The sequence below is a fragment of the Argentina silus genome (assembly GCF_951799395.1).
Source record: "Argentina silus genome assembly, chromosome: X".
Lineage (NCBI taxonomy): Eukaryota > Metazoa > Chordata > Actinopteri > Argentiniformes > Argentinidae > Argentina > Argentina silus.
Window position 1 is genome coordinate 7,965,248 of NC_139653.1, and position 14,868 is coordinate 7,980,115.

Below are 14,868 nucleotides of genomic sequence, written 5' to 3' on the forward strand. Positions count from 1 at the left end.
AAAATAGACATCTGAAACATTATATACAGTAACAACAGTCCAGTATGATTTAACATCCCCCAGCCTGACTCTGATCACCATGATCGAGCCAGCCGGATGAGGAGTTGTACAGTCTTATTGCGTCAGGCAGAAAAGATCTGTAGCGCTCCTTAGTGCAACGTGGTTGTAATAATCTGTTGCTAAAGGAGCTTCTCTGCTCTGCCACAGAGTCATGTAGGTGATGGGAGGGATTGTCCATGATGGCCAGGGGTTTGGTCCTCATCCTCCTATTGGCCACCTCCTCCAACGTGTCCAGGGTGACACCGAGGACTGAACCAGCTTTCCTAATAAGCTTGTTCAGCCTCTTGGTGTCAACTTCCTTGATGCTGCCCCCCCAGCATACCACCACGTACAGCACTGTGCTGGTCACCACTGACTGGTAGAACATGTTCAGCAGAGCCCTACACACACCAAAGGACCTGAGCCTACTCAGGAAATAAAGCCGGCTCTGGCCCCTCTTGGACAGGACATCTGTGTTGCCAGTCCAGTCCAGTTTATTGTCCAGGTGCACCCTCAGGTACTTGTAGCTCTGGACCACCTCCACGTCCTCTCCCTGGATGGAAACAGGAGACAGGGGGACCCTTGTCCTCCTAAAGTCCACCACCTACTCCTTTGTCTTGCTGATGTTGAGTAGCAGGTGGTTCTGCTCACACCACTCAACAAAACTGTCCACCAGTCCTCTGTACTCGTCTCCTGGCCTCTACGGACACATCCTACAATAGCAGAATCGTCCGAGAACTTCTGCAGATGGCAAGTAACTGTGTTGTGCCTGAAGTCCGAGGTACAGAGGGTGAAAAGGAAGGGAGCCAAAACTGTCCTCTAGGTGGCGCCAGTGCTGCTCACCACCCAGTCCGACACACATCCCTGCAGCCATATAAACTGTGGCCTGTTGGTCAGTTAGTCCGTAATCCAGGAAACAATGGGGGAGTCCACCTGCATCCTCAGCAGCTTATCTGCAAGTAGTAAGGGCTGTATGGTGTTAAATGCACTGGAGAAGTCAAAGAACATGACCCTCACAGTGCTGCCAGCCTTATCTAAATGGGAGTGAGCTCTGTGTAGCAGGTAGATGATGGCATCATCCACACTAATGTCTGCCTGGTAGGCAAACTGCAGGGGGTCCAACAGAGGCACTTACTGTACTGTAAGACAGTTTGGATAAAAGCTTCTGCTAAATGGCATATATATATATAATATGTTGTATTATTCTCTACTCTTGATTCACCTGTTTACCTTACTCCCCCTCTTCTTGTTGGTTTATTGAACTAACCCCAACCCTAACCCCAACACCCCCCAATGTGCCTCTGTTTCCACACAGCCCAGGTACCTGAATGAGGCTCTTCTCCTCATGGCCAAAGTACACTACGTCCAGGGCCGTTACCGTGACGCCCAGGGCATGTGTGCCAGGGTGGGCATAGATGACCTGACACGGGACGAGCAGCCCGTCTACCACCTGCGTCTGCTGGCAGAGGCTTACGTCATTAAAGGTACCAATCCCTCAAAAATAAACAGGCTGACATAAAGTCAACTTTGTTCTATGGACAGAAAGAATCTGATTGGTTTAGGGCAGAACAAATCTGATTGGTTTCTAAAAAGTCAATGGGTGGAGGTTTGAAATGAGAATGCTGTAAATGTTGAGTTACAAGATCTATATATTTTTAAATTATTATTGTGTTACAGAACTCAGAAAAAGTGACAATATCTCTAAGATGCAACTGGTCTCCTACCTAAGAGTAACATTCAGCAAGATAGCAGCGACATGCAAAGCTAACCTCTTAGCTACTCATGTTGAATTAAGAAATAGAGCTAGCTAGTGAGCTAGTTAGATGTCAAATAAATAATAAGTAAGTGAGCTAACATTTATTTTATTGAAATGTTAAGTTGAATAAGCTCAATGAAAAAGAAACAGTTATGCTGCCCCTAGGGCAGATATGTAAAATGCTAAGCTAAACAGAGCTAGCTGGCTAGCAGATCTCTTACTAATGTTGAGCCACAGAATAGAGCTAGCTAGCTGTAGCAAGTTTCTACGTTTATTCAACTAAATGTTTTGATAAAGTCAGTGGGAGCTGACTTACTAGTATATTTGAGACATTGCTAGCTAGCTCTATTCTATGACTCAACATTAGTAAGAGATAGCTATCTGCTAGCCAGCTAGCTCTGTTTAGATTAGTGTTTTACGTTGCTGCCCCCAAGGCAGCATAACTGTCCATACCCAGTGGACAGTGCATATAGCTTATTCAACTTAACATTTCAATAAAGCAAATGTTAGCTGACTTACTTGTATATTTGACTAAGCTAAATGCTTAGCTAGATTGCTATGATTAGTTTAGCATGTCACTGCTATCTTGCAACATTTCACTTTGTTTTAAGTCAGGGGAGCAGTTGTGTCTTAGAGATTACGTGTCTGACTACTGTAAAGGACTAATGATTAAAAAATGATACAACTTGTAACTCAAACGTTTTATTTACAAGATTCTCAGCTCAAACATCCGCCATGTTTTCAAAAGTTGTTTATCTGTTAAACGCCGCCCACTGACCTTGTAGAAACCAGTCACATTTGATCTGTCCTAAATCAATTAGATTCTTTCTGCCCTTCGAACAACGTTGATGACACTTTATATCAACCTGCCAAAAACACAGAGACAGTTATTTTGAAAGCAAACCACAGTTAACTTGGTAAGGTGTGTGTATAGAAATATTTAACTCATTTAGTGCCAAGGGTGAATAAAGTTGCCCAAATTGTCAACATTCTAGTCCTACGGGTGACTTTATTCACCAAAAATGCATAAATTATGATGCTTCATTTTGTAGCCAATCAACGTATTGTTGCTAGGTTAAACACCACATAATAAAACGCTTGGCACTCTAGGTGGTCAGTGTTCTGGAATTCTTTGGCAGTTAGTGAGTTAAACAGAAACCCATTATTTCACTTCAATGATGTCCTATATATGGATGGTTATTTAGGCCGTTATAAAATAAGACAAGGAACTATAAAGGGAAGCTACAAACCATTATTTCTATTAGGTATATTTGAACTAGTCATCTACAGTATTATGCTTCCCCTAAATGCTGTATTTCCTGTCTCCACATCCTCATCTGTATTGTATTATGATGAAGGAGGGCCTAGATGAACAAAGGCAGAGCCAGCAGGCTGGCATGTTTCTCTGAAAAACATCACAGCAAAGTTGAACTGTACAGTGCATTCCTTTCCTGAATGATCTTGTTCCTAATGCCCCTGGTAGGAGTTATACTGTAAATGACTAAGCACAAAATTAATTACCTTGTATGGGTGTCGCCCGGTCTAAGCTGTCTAAATGGAATGAAATGTGCATGAAAAACCTCTGTGTCACTTGGTGAGATTAGACTCTCAATATCTCAGGTTTGTTTCTGAGTACTCTAATCGGCTAGGTTTCTCTATACTCTTATAGGCTGTGAACAGAGCAGTGCCCAGTAAATGTCTCAATGTCATTCTCAGTATATCTACTCTCTATCCAGTGTCATTCACATGAGAGGGAAACATGGCTTTAGCCTCACATTGCTTCACTTGCCAAAACTTTGCTTTACAATGACATGATCCATGTATGCATGCGTACCTCTGTGTGTGTGTGTGTGTGTGTGTGTGTGTGTGTGTGTGTGTGTGTGCGTGCGTGTGCGCGTGCGCGTGTGCGTGCAATGTGCGTATGCATGCATGAGCATGCAGATGTGAAACTACTCCTTAAATGAGAGTCAGTTCAGAATCTAGTTAAAGTAATGTGATAAAGCAGTCTGCAGGGAATCCTCTATATATAGTTGTACTGGAACTATTTCAGATTCTCTTCCTCTGCTAGTTTTCCATACAGCTTGTTTTTTCTTTTTCTTTAGGCTGATCTGTCATCAGTCTATATGGCGTGGAAGGTCTAGCTAGTTAGAGTTTCCTATCACACACTAACCAGGCATGAGTTAGGGATGGCATCACACAAAATAAATTTCCCCTCAAAAGAAACAAAGGATCACTTGTCAAATATTGAGGCTTTTATTAAACAGAATCGATTCCGGAGTCAAACCTTTGTCGGACGCAGCCGTGAGGAAAAACTATTTCAGAGGACAAGCACACTGGTTCATGTCTGAGTAAGTGTGTTTGATGAGCATCACTCATCATCAACACTAGAGGACACACACACACACATACTTCCTGGCCAATGACACATTGACCTCATCATCAGTGTCTGCTGATGGACCTAAGGAAAGACATGAAAACAGCCCTGTCATTCAGCATAGAATATCTTCTGTGAAACACTCAAACATGCTGTAATTTCAAACATAATAATGTCAAAGTTTGATCTTGCATAGTCCTTCCCAGGTTTCCTGTGTGTTTTGTTTTGGAAATGTTATAAGATATGAATAGTTGGTTGATGATGTCTTGTCTATTGGCAGCTGCCCCTGATTTGATTAAAGCTGGCGTCTGGCCCTGTCCTCCCTTCCTGCAGATTAGGAGGTCTCAGCTCTCTCTATTTACAGTGCCCTGCGTAAGTAATGGGACAGTGAAGCATTTCTTTCTTCTTTTTGCCCTACACTCCAAAAGTTTGAGTTTACCCTAACCATAATTACTATTAGGTTAAAGTAGAGATTATCAGTTTTTATTTGATGGTATGTGTGTACATATTGGCTTCACCATTCAGAAATTACAACACTTTTTATGCATAGTCCCCCTGTTTCAGGGTATCCAAAAGTGATGGGACAGATTTATCAAATTAAACACTCATGTTTCATATTTGGTTGACAATCCTTTGCGTGGAAGTTGTTGTTTGTTTTGAGGAGGTTTTGCTTTAAGTCTCCTCTTCAGCAAATGAAATAGGATTTAAATCTGGAGATTGACATGGCCAGTCAACAACTTTCCACTTTTTGACCCTGAAAAACTCCCTAGATGCTATGGCAGTATGTGTTGGGTCATTGTCTGCTATATAAAGCGCCGTCCAATGAGTTTGGAGGCGTTTGCTTGTACTTGGGCTGACTAGATGTTTCTGTACACTTCAGAATTCATTCTGAAGTGTACAGACCCCTTCAAAAGACCCCTTCACTTTTTACACATGTTGTTATGTTACAGCATTATTCTAAAATGGATTCACTTTTTTTTTTCCCCCTCATCAATCTACACACAATACCCCATAATGACAAAGCCAAAACAGGTTTTCAGAAATTTAAGCTAATTTATTAAAAATAAAAAACTGAAATATCACATTTACAGTGCATTCTGAAAATAAATGAGGTATGTAAATGATGAAAAAAATGGAATCCATTTTAGAATAAGGCTGTAACAACAAAATATAGAAAAAGTTAAGGGGTCTGAATACTTTCCGAATGCACTGTACATCATCAATGAAGACAAGTGAGCCAGTTCCAGTGGAAGCCATACATGCCAAGCCACCATATTGTACAGATAAGGTGGTATGCAGTGGATATTGGGCAGGTCCTTTTTTCTCTCCACACTTTATTTGCCATCACTCATGTTCAGGGACAGACTGGGACAACAAAACGGCCCTGGACTTTCAGCCGGGGGGGGGGGGGGGGGGCTGAAAGTCCTGGTGCTCCAGATCCGCTACTGCACATGTTAATCTTTGTCTCATCCTTTTTCCAGAACTCTGCAGGCTCTTTTAGGTACTTTTTTAGCAAACAGTAACCTGGCCATCCTGTTTTTGTGGCTACTAGTGGTTTGCACCTTGCAGTGTAGATGGTAGTCTCTGACACATTCACACCTCCCTCCTGGAGAGTTCCTGTTCCTGATCTGTGGGACAGTTGTTTTGGGGGTTTTCTTAATTATGGTGAGCATTCTTTGGTCATCCACTGTAGAAGTCTTCCTTGGCCTACCAGCCTGTGTGCGATCGCTGAGCTCACCAGTAATCAATTTCCTTTAAATGGCATTCCAAACTGTTGATTTTGGTAGGTTTAAGGTTGATGATTTTTTTCTGAAAATTCAGCCTTATAATCGCTTCCCTGACTTTCATTGACATCTCTTCGGACCTCATGTTGACAGACACCAATAGCAGACTCCAAAGGCAAATGCAAAGACTAGAATCAATACTAGACATTAAAAGCTATGACTGCATAAATGATGTGACGGAACACACCTGACGAACCAGAAACATCTGTCATGCCAATTGTCCCATCACTTTTGGGTACCCTGAAATAGGGGGACTATGCATAAAAAGTGTTGTAATTTCTGAATGATGAAACCAATATGTACACAAATACCATCAAACACAAACTGACAATCTCTACAGTAATTGTTTGATTTTAAATCCAAACTTTTGGAATGTAAAGCCCAACGAAGAATAAATGCTTCACTGTCCCATTACTTACGCAAGGCACTGTTTTTATACCAATAACCAAGTTTACTCCCCCTCCTGTTCAGACATCTGACTAAAGCCCCAAAAGTTTTCCACATTTGTCCAAACTTGTTCTCTCCAAAGTCGTTGTATGTACAGGGTTAGGGTTAGGGAGTGTCAGTTTAAAAAATAATCTCTCTCTCTCTTTCTCCACACACCCATACACACACACACACACACACACACACACACACACACACACACACACAGGCTTGTCTCTGGACCACCAGTCTGTGTCAGCTGCCTCCCGTGTCCGACTGTCTGAGAGAGAGGAGGAATGTCTGTTCTGTTATCTGAGGGCCTGTGATACTGCTCTCCTTTACCTGCAGGAGTTGGATAAGGTCTGTGTGTGTATGTGTGTGTGTGGGCGGGGGTGTATGTGTGTGTGTGTGTATTTGTTTTATTCTTTGACACCAAATGCAGATACAGTATCACATGGAATGTCATGTTCAACACAGTGCTATATGATGCTGGTTCTTGGTTGTGTGTTTGCAGGTGGTGGTCACCCCAAGTTCCAAGGCAGCTAAAACGAGTGTGCCAGCCCCGCCATTGGACATCGACCTGAGTTTCTTCCAGCAGGCAGCGCTGCAGAGCGCGTATCTGTGTTTGCTGCACAGAGGGTGAGTCAGTGGTATGGAGCTAAATCTCTCTGTCTCAGTTAGAAATAGGACTGGGAGTCTCTGGTGCGGACTGAGGCCCTGTTCGAATACCTTCAAAATACATCCTCCCTCCCTCCCTTCCTTGATGTAATCACTGATCTAACATAATTGGATTGGTCACAGCAAGCTTTATACTGCTTTCATCAATGTCATGTCAGATCAGTGATTTCTTCAAGGGAAGGGAGGAGGGAAGGATGCATTTGAAGGGTATTCATGTCGAGCCTGACTCAGTCTCACATGTAACAATGAGGAAGGATGATGCAAAGAATAGAGGAGAGACTATTATTTGGGACACACCATCCATCTGACTCAGAGGTCTGACCACTAGTCATGGTAGTTCTCTGTGATGCCAGCATGTGTCAGTATTGCTGTTTGTATTGAACAGTCAGAACTTGTAGTGGTATCGATTAACGCAACTCATTGCTGCATTGATGGTACAGCACATACCGCAGTGGGACTGAATTCAAAGTCCCTACTGCCCCCCCCCCCCCCCCCCCAAGGCTTCAGAACACATGGACATCTTTGGAGAATAACACCTTTGTTCACCATTTGTCCGTGCCATACTATGGGTGAACAATGTTGAACTACAGTACAACAGCTTTGATGCTAGGCTATCTTCCATCTACCAGATCATACCATATCATATCATATCTGTTCATCTTGTGTCACTTGTTTACCTGTTCAGTTCGCATCATTCTCTCCATGAAAAGCCAATATCACCCTGAGCTGTCTGACCTGTTTCATTGTCACATGTCTATCCTGTCTGTCCTGTGTGTGTGCATGTGCATGTGTGTGTGCGTGTGTGTGTCTCAGTCACCTGGCCCAAGGTGCCCACCAGCTGCGTAGGGTCCTGAGAGTGGTGGAGTCTCGGGGGTCTCAGAACTTCAGGAAGGTGAGGTGGGGGGGAACATTGTTACATGGTTACGGAGTGAGCCACAATGAACGACCCTACCTTTAACCCAAACCCTAGCCATAACCCGGTTACTCAACCCTGACCCTAACCTTAACCTTACCATAACTGTTTTAAATGTCAGACTGTCCCAAGGATCCCAGCAAAGGAGGTTAGTGGACGTAGAAGTCGGAAGACAGGCTAATTGTAATGCATGGAATGGAATTAGAAATGGTGTCAAACACATATCAAACCCCAGCATCCCAGTTAGTATTGACCAAGACCAACCACGGCTGTATCACTGTCTGTGTCGGCCCACTACAGTATGTGTTGTATTGTATGGTATATGTTGTTATTCTTCTAGGCTGCTGCGACGAAGCTAGCCGAGGTGTTGCTCAGCTCAGTGAGTGAGGACAGTTACTGGGCCCCCCTGTCTCCACCACCCTCCGCCTGGCTAAACAGAGAGGGGGCTGCTGCCCCGAAGGATGCCATATACCCCTCCTCCAAACCACCACAACGCTACAGCACTGACAGGTCTGCCTCTCTTTCTCTCTCTCTCTCTCTCTCTCTCTCTCTCCCTCTCTCTCTCTAAAAGTAGTGATGGAAGAAGTTGCTCAACAAGACTAGCATCACGATTTCAGTCAAAACAATAATCTCTCTCTCTCGCTCTGACTGAGCCTCTCATTGCTGTCTAAATGTCAGATTAATGGTGGACTCATGCCAATACTCACCATACACACACTACTGTCTTCAGTGGAGATCAAACACTCCATTGGTAACTGATAAACACAACAACAGAGATTGAGAATGCGTTCAGGAGAAGAAATGTAATTGCATGCCCATTAGGTTGTTATGCGCTAGTTCTTGGAAGTGCTCTGATAGAATCTTGTAATTGTATCGTTTAGTCAGGGCAACACAAGCCCAGCCAGAGAGCAGGGCAGTCAAGATAAGAAAATGGAAGGAAGACCTTCCCGTCATTATTGTTTATACTGTATAATAAGTTCATTTTTGCTTTGGCAATGTAAGATGTCTTATCATGCCAATAAAGCTTATTGAATTGAATTGAGAGAAAGAGTGTGGACATCTGAGCAGTGTGCTTGGATACTGCAGGGGTGATCAGGGTCGTGTTACACACCCACTGCTGAGGTGAGACAGTAACAGGACACTCGCCATGATCTACCCACTGTATGTACCTTGTGATGTGATGTGTCACTTCCTGCTCCTGTTTCCTGTGCCTCCATACAGCGTCTTCTGTCCACAGGACGTGGTTGAGGAGGCCGTGCTCCTGCTGCTTATCACAGAGTCCATGGTGAGAGAGCCCTCTCCCCCTCCCCTCTCTCTCCCTGTCTCTCTCTCCCCCTCCCCTCTCTCTCTCTCTCTCTCTCTCTCTCTCTATATATATATATATATATATATATATATATATATATATATATATATATATATATATATATATATCTTTCTCTCTCTCTCTCTCTCTCTATATATATATATATATATATATATATATATATATATATATATATATATGTCTTTCTCTCTCTCTCTCTCTCTCTCTCTCTCTCTCATTCCTCCCCTCCTCTCTCTCTCCCTCCCCTCCCCCCTCTCTCTCTCTCTTGATCCTTCTTCTTGTACACTCCCAGCCCTACTTCTACTGGTCAGTGCTGATATCCTGAATTACTAGCTCACTTTAAGATTTATTTATTTAATCCTGTGATTCTTTAGTTAATCCTGTTTTATTGAAGTATTCTGGAAAGCGACATCCTCTCTTATGCATCCTTCATCTGCACTGATCTGTAAAAGGCTTGATATGTGTAACCAATGTGGTAGAAGACCACAACTGGGTTGGCTTTCCCCAGGTCACTTCTTACAGATCAATGCAGAGGAAGCAAAACTAATTTATCCACCATTCTCCTGAAGAATGCACTTGTGCACTTTCCAACAACATTTACACTTTCATGTTCTATGTTGGGAAGTGCACAAACACATCCTTCAGGAGAAGCGTGGAGAAATGGGACGCACCAAGTGTGTGATCCTCTGAGTGAGCTCCTTCTCAGTGCTCCATCTCTGTCCCCCCCTGTAGGCCAGCGGGGATGCAGTTATCAGCCGAGTGCCTGACCACAAGGAGGCGCGGGAGGCCAGCCTGCAGGAGGCCACCTCTGTCTATGACCTGCTGAGCATTGGCATGGCCAGGAGGGGGCAGTATGCCATGCTGTCTGAGGTGAGAGAACAGAACACTGTCTGGACTGGAAGGCAATGGGAGGACGGGCTTGTATTCACTCCACAGTCAGTCGGTGTATGAAGAGAAAGCATTACCTCTGTGACAACTTTTTCATGAATACCCTTGTTGCTTCGTACTCTTCTGAGCAGGGGTTCTCTTGTTCTCTCTCTATCTGTTGCTGCGTCCCATTTTTCCATCCTTCTCCTGAAGTATGCGCTTGTGCACTTTCCAACATTGATTTGAGTGGGAATGGATTGGTATAAGTGGTATTTACTGACTTACTTGAAACATACTTCAGGAGAAGGGTGTAGGAATGGGACGCAGCATGTGACTCTCTCTCTCTCTCTCTCTCTCTCTCTCTTTTGCCCTTCACATTCAGGTTGGCTGCATTTTTCTCCAGGTGTATCAGACAAACAGGTGAACCCTCGTGCGTGGGGACAGGGTGACTCTAACAGCTAGGCTAATGATAGTCTGTAGTTATGTTTGATGTCTCACAATGTCAGTGTGATTGATGTGCCTCACCCACTAACATCATTCCTCTCATAGGTGCCATGGGGCCGGTAGTTAGTTCAAATTAACCTCTGAACCTCAACCTTCAAACCCACCCACTTTTGAGTTTGTTATGTTTGCTTGACTACATGCTACAATTCACCTGTGTGTGTGTGTGTGTGTGTGTGTGTGTGTGTGTGTGTGTGTGTGTGTGTGTGTGTGTGTGTGTGTGTGTTTGTTATGTTTGCTTGACGACATGCTACAATTCACCTGTGTGTGTGTGTGTGTGTGTGTGTGTGTGTGTGTGTGTGTGTGTGTGTGTGTGTGTGTGTGTGTGTGTGTGTGTGTGTGCGCGTATGCGTATGCGTGTGTGTGTGCGTGTGCGTGTCCTCCAGTGTTTGGAACGGGCCATGAAGTTTTCCTTTAATGAGTTCCACCTCTGGCACCAGTTGGGCCTGTCACTCATGGCGAGTGGGAAGGTGAGCTCATCTTCATATCTCTACCTCCCTCTCCCTCACCCCACCTACAACTACTACTCTGTCACCACTACAGACCTGGGTTGAAATAGTATTTTAAATCATTTGAAATACAGCACATTGCTGTACTTGATTGAGTTTGCCTGGCACAATGAAGCCAATGGAATAGTTTCAAAATGGCAAACCCTGTCCATCTGGCCCAAGCAGACACCCAAAGTATTACAATAAATTAAAATACTATTTTAGACTTAAATACCCAGGTCTGCACCACTACTGACACCACTACTGACACCACTACTGACACCACTACTGCTCTTGACCAGCAGACTCCTCAATTCACTGCTGTGAGGTTGTCTCAAGGTCAGTCATTGGAAAGTGTGTTACACTCTCTGCTTTGTGAACAAGAATAATTGAGTGTCCATTGGCTGTTGAGATATTTGTAGCTTGCCTGACACAGAAAGAGCTGGAATCCTCAGAAAGAGCTGGAATCCTCAGAGAGAGCTGTAATCGTAGACAAACGCATAGGCAGATGAGATGCCCCTGTTAAGGTGTACACTGCAGATCAATGAAGAGCTCTAGAAATAGGCTGCTCCCTAAATGGAAAGGGGCCGATTCGGTGTCGTCAGATCCGTTTCTATTTAGGGCCAAACGTGTGTGTGTGTGTGTGTGTGTGTGTGTGTGTGTGTGTGTGTGTATGTGTTTGTGTGTTTTACAGGGTGTGGGAGCAGTGTCTGTGCTCAAAGAGTGTGCCAGGATGAGACCTCAGGACCCCTCACTGCCCCTTTTGGCAGCCAAAGTCTGCATCAGCCAACTGCACTGGGTGAATTGGACACACACACACACACACACACACACACACACACACACACACACACACACACAGACACACATACATGCACGTGCGGAAGCGCTCACACACACCACTCTTACAGCCAATCCTTCTTTTGATCCAGTAGTAGGGGGGTGGAGGGGTGAGTAGAGTGACAGATTAGGACAGTCGTGATGGCTAGCCAAGCACATCTGTCAGTTGTGCAGAGGGGCTGGAGATCATGAGTGGCTAGAGACACTAAGGAGCTTACAGCCTTAATCACAATGGGACACTGTTGCCATAGTACACAGAATTACATAAATCTGCAAGCACTATTCACCATGGGACACAATGCTGCACTGGGAAGTCTGGGGCACTGGGATTGTCATCCACTGAACAGAGTGATTCTGTGACCTAAGACCCCTGGTTAGGCTTGAATGTACAGCTGGCACTGTATCTGATGCCGTGTTAATAGGTTCCCTCCATATGATTTGGGGAAGAATGGTAATCCTACCATTATACCTCATATTGTGTGGCTCGCCCAGGCTTGAACTTTATTGCAAGGGTGCGTTATTCCGAGAATGAGGGATAGAGAGACAGAGAAAGGGAGGGGAGAGATAGAGTGAAGGGCTTATTGTATGGGAGGAGGAATGTGTGTGTCTGTGTGAGCAGCTGTCCTGCTGTTCTGCTGGCACTATGTCAAAAGCATGCCACCCCCTCCTCCCCATACCTCACACAGAGTGACACACTTTTACCTCAGCTCTGTTCAGCCACACTCTACCACTGTGTGTGTGTGTGTGTGTGTGTGTGTGTGTGTGTGTGTGTGTGTGTGTGTGTGTGTGTGTGTGTGTGTGTGTGTGTGTGTGTGTGTGAGAGAGAGAGAAAGAGTGAGCGAGAGAGAGACTGTCCTTCAGCAAACTCTGCACTGTCCTTCAACTGAGTTTACTTTGACTGTCCTCACAGTGGCATTAACCACACACTGTGTTTCTACACACAAACAATGCGTGTGTGTGTGTGTGTGTGTGTGTGTGTGTGTGTGTGTGTGTGTGTGTGTGTGTATGTGTGTATGTGTGTCAGCTGGAGGAGGCTGAGACCCTGTCCCAGAGTGTGGTTGCCATGGGAGAGGAGGCAGCAGAGTTTCTCCCCCGGGCGTTCCTGGCTGTGGGACTGTGCTGTAGCCTACAGGCCTCTGATGGTAAGAGATGCCAATAGCACAGGATCACAGACACACACACACACACACACACACACCGTTTTAAAAGTAGACAGTCATACAAAACACCCATATCAACATACAAAAGGATATTATAGCCATTGAATCCACTTGTTCTGTCATCCCGCACCATCACCTCACTAGTATCTGTCGTCTCCTGTAGATATTAAGAAAATAAATTGTTCCTTAGAAAAATGCAGTTCTCTTTTTCAACCCATGGGTTTTCTCCAGCCACTCTGAAAGCTGAGCGGGATGAGTGTAACAGACGAGCATTGCAGACTCTACATAAGTACGTGCTGCTCTCCTTCTCTCACTTCTGTTTGTGCGTGTTTGTCCTGACTTGTGTTATTCAGCTTTGTCAACGAGTGTGTGTCCTCTCCTCCTCCTTCACAGAGCACATGCACTGGACCCCCATGACGCTCAGATCGCTCTCTATCTGTCCCTTCAGCTGGCTCTCGTTCGCCAGGTCAGTCAGCACCGACACACACACTCACACACACACTCACACACACACACACACACACACACACACACACACACACACACACACACACACACACACACACACACACATAGACACATAGACACATAGACACACACATAGACACACACACACACATAGACACACACCTACTCATTCTGGGGGTTACTGTGTAGGTGGCAGCTGCCATGGAACCCCTGCAGGTGGCGCTGTCTCTACGTGGGGACGACCTGCACTCCTTACACCTGCTGGCTCTGCTGCTCAGCGCCCAGAAACACCAACAACACGCTTTGGACACCCTCAGACTGGCCCTCAGCCAACACCCCGACAACTTCAAGTATGACGCCCCCCTCTGCTACAGTAGAAGCATGTCTAGTTCATTATTGTCATATCTCATGATTTATATTGACTCAGTCATAGTGGTTTTAAAATGTATAGTAGCTAGCTAACCTTTATCGATGGAACTGTTGATATCTTGATGTGTAGCAGACAGCATCACTGGTGTAGTCCTCTGACAACCTCCTGTGATGCTTTCTCACGTGCTCCAGCTGTGTCAGTAGGATGTGTGTGCTCTCCTGTGTCACCCTCTCTCCCTGAGTGTGTGTGTGTGTATATGTGTGCATGCACTGACACGTGCGTGTGTGTGTGTGTGTGTGTGTGTGCATGAATGTGTAAGACTAGCTCCAGAGTGTGTCAGTCTGAGGCCCAGCCCAAGCCACAGACCTCTCTGTGGGGATAGGGTGTCTCCGCTCCAAAGCACAGGGTCACACAAACACATAAACACACAGACACACACACACACACACACACACACACACACACACACACACACACACACACACACACACACACACATACACACACACACACACACAATGCCTTATTTAGACGTGCAGAACCGGGCGTCTGCTCTGCATAGCCTAACCTCACACACCCTTACCCTTTAAATACTGTCGCACTGCCCTGGGATGTAGTGTATGTGCGCATGTGGTGTGTGTGGGTGTGTGTCTGTGTCTGTGTGTTTGTGTGTGCGTGCAAGTTTGAGTTGTATACTCTCTTCCATTGAGAAGCTGAGGACATAACAACTCAATCAACACTTTTATACACAGTTTATATGTATAGAGAGTACAGGCTCTTTACAAGCCCTCCTGTAATGTATCTGTATCTTCAGTTGTTTTGCTATTTAAAATGTTTAGTGTATGTTGTCATCTGAAGGCACATATGTTCTAATATA

At 44.9% G+C, this 14,868-nt stretch overlaps 1 protein-coding gene across 1 annotated transcript in view; it reads left to right on the forward strand.

The window, feature by feature from the left end:
* ttc7a (tetratricopeptide repeat domain 7A) overlaps nucleotides 1-14,868 on the forward strand; it is a 29,259-nt gene that overhangs the window by 2,354 nt on the left and 12,037 nt on the right. The window contains exons 3-15 of the mRNA XM_083695590.1: nucleotides 1,355-1,523; nucleotides 6,609-6,739; nucleotides 6,894-7,018; nucleotides 7,871-7,949; nucleotides 8,311-8,480; nucleotides 9,192-9,255; nucleotides 10,030-10,167; nucleotides 11,052-11,135; nucleotides 11,848-11,952; nucleotides 13,018-13,135; nucleotides 13,385-13,442; nucleotides 13,547-13,619; nucleotides 13,811-13,971. Coding sequence (XP_083551716.1) covers nucleotides 1,355-1,523; nucleotides 6,609-6,739; nucleotides 6,894-7,018; nucleotides 7,871-7,949; nucleotides 8,311-8,480; nucleotides 9,192-9,255; nucleotides 10,030-10,167; nucleotides 11,052-11,135; nucleotides 11,848-11,952; nucleotides 13,018-13,135; nucleotides 13,385-13,442; nucleotides 13,547-13,619; nucleotides 13,811-13,971 — 1,475 coding nt within the window. The remainder of the gene's footprint in view (nucleotides 1-1,354; nucleotides 1,524-6,608; nucleotides 6,740-6,893; nucleotides 7,019-7,870; nucleotides 7,950-8,310; nucleotides 8,481-9,191; nucleotides 9,256-10,029; nucleotides 10,168-11,051; nucleotides 11,136-11,847; nucleotides 11,953-13,017; nucleotides 13,136-13,384; nucleotides 13,443-13,546; nucleotides 13,620-13,810; nucleotides 13,972-14,868) is intronic.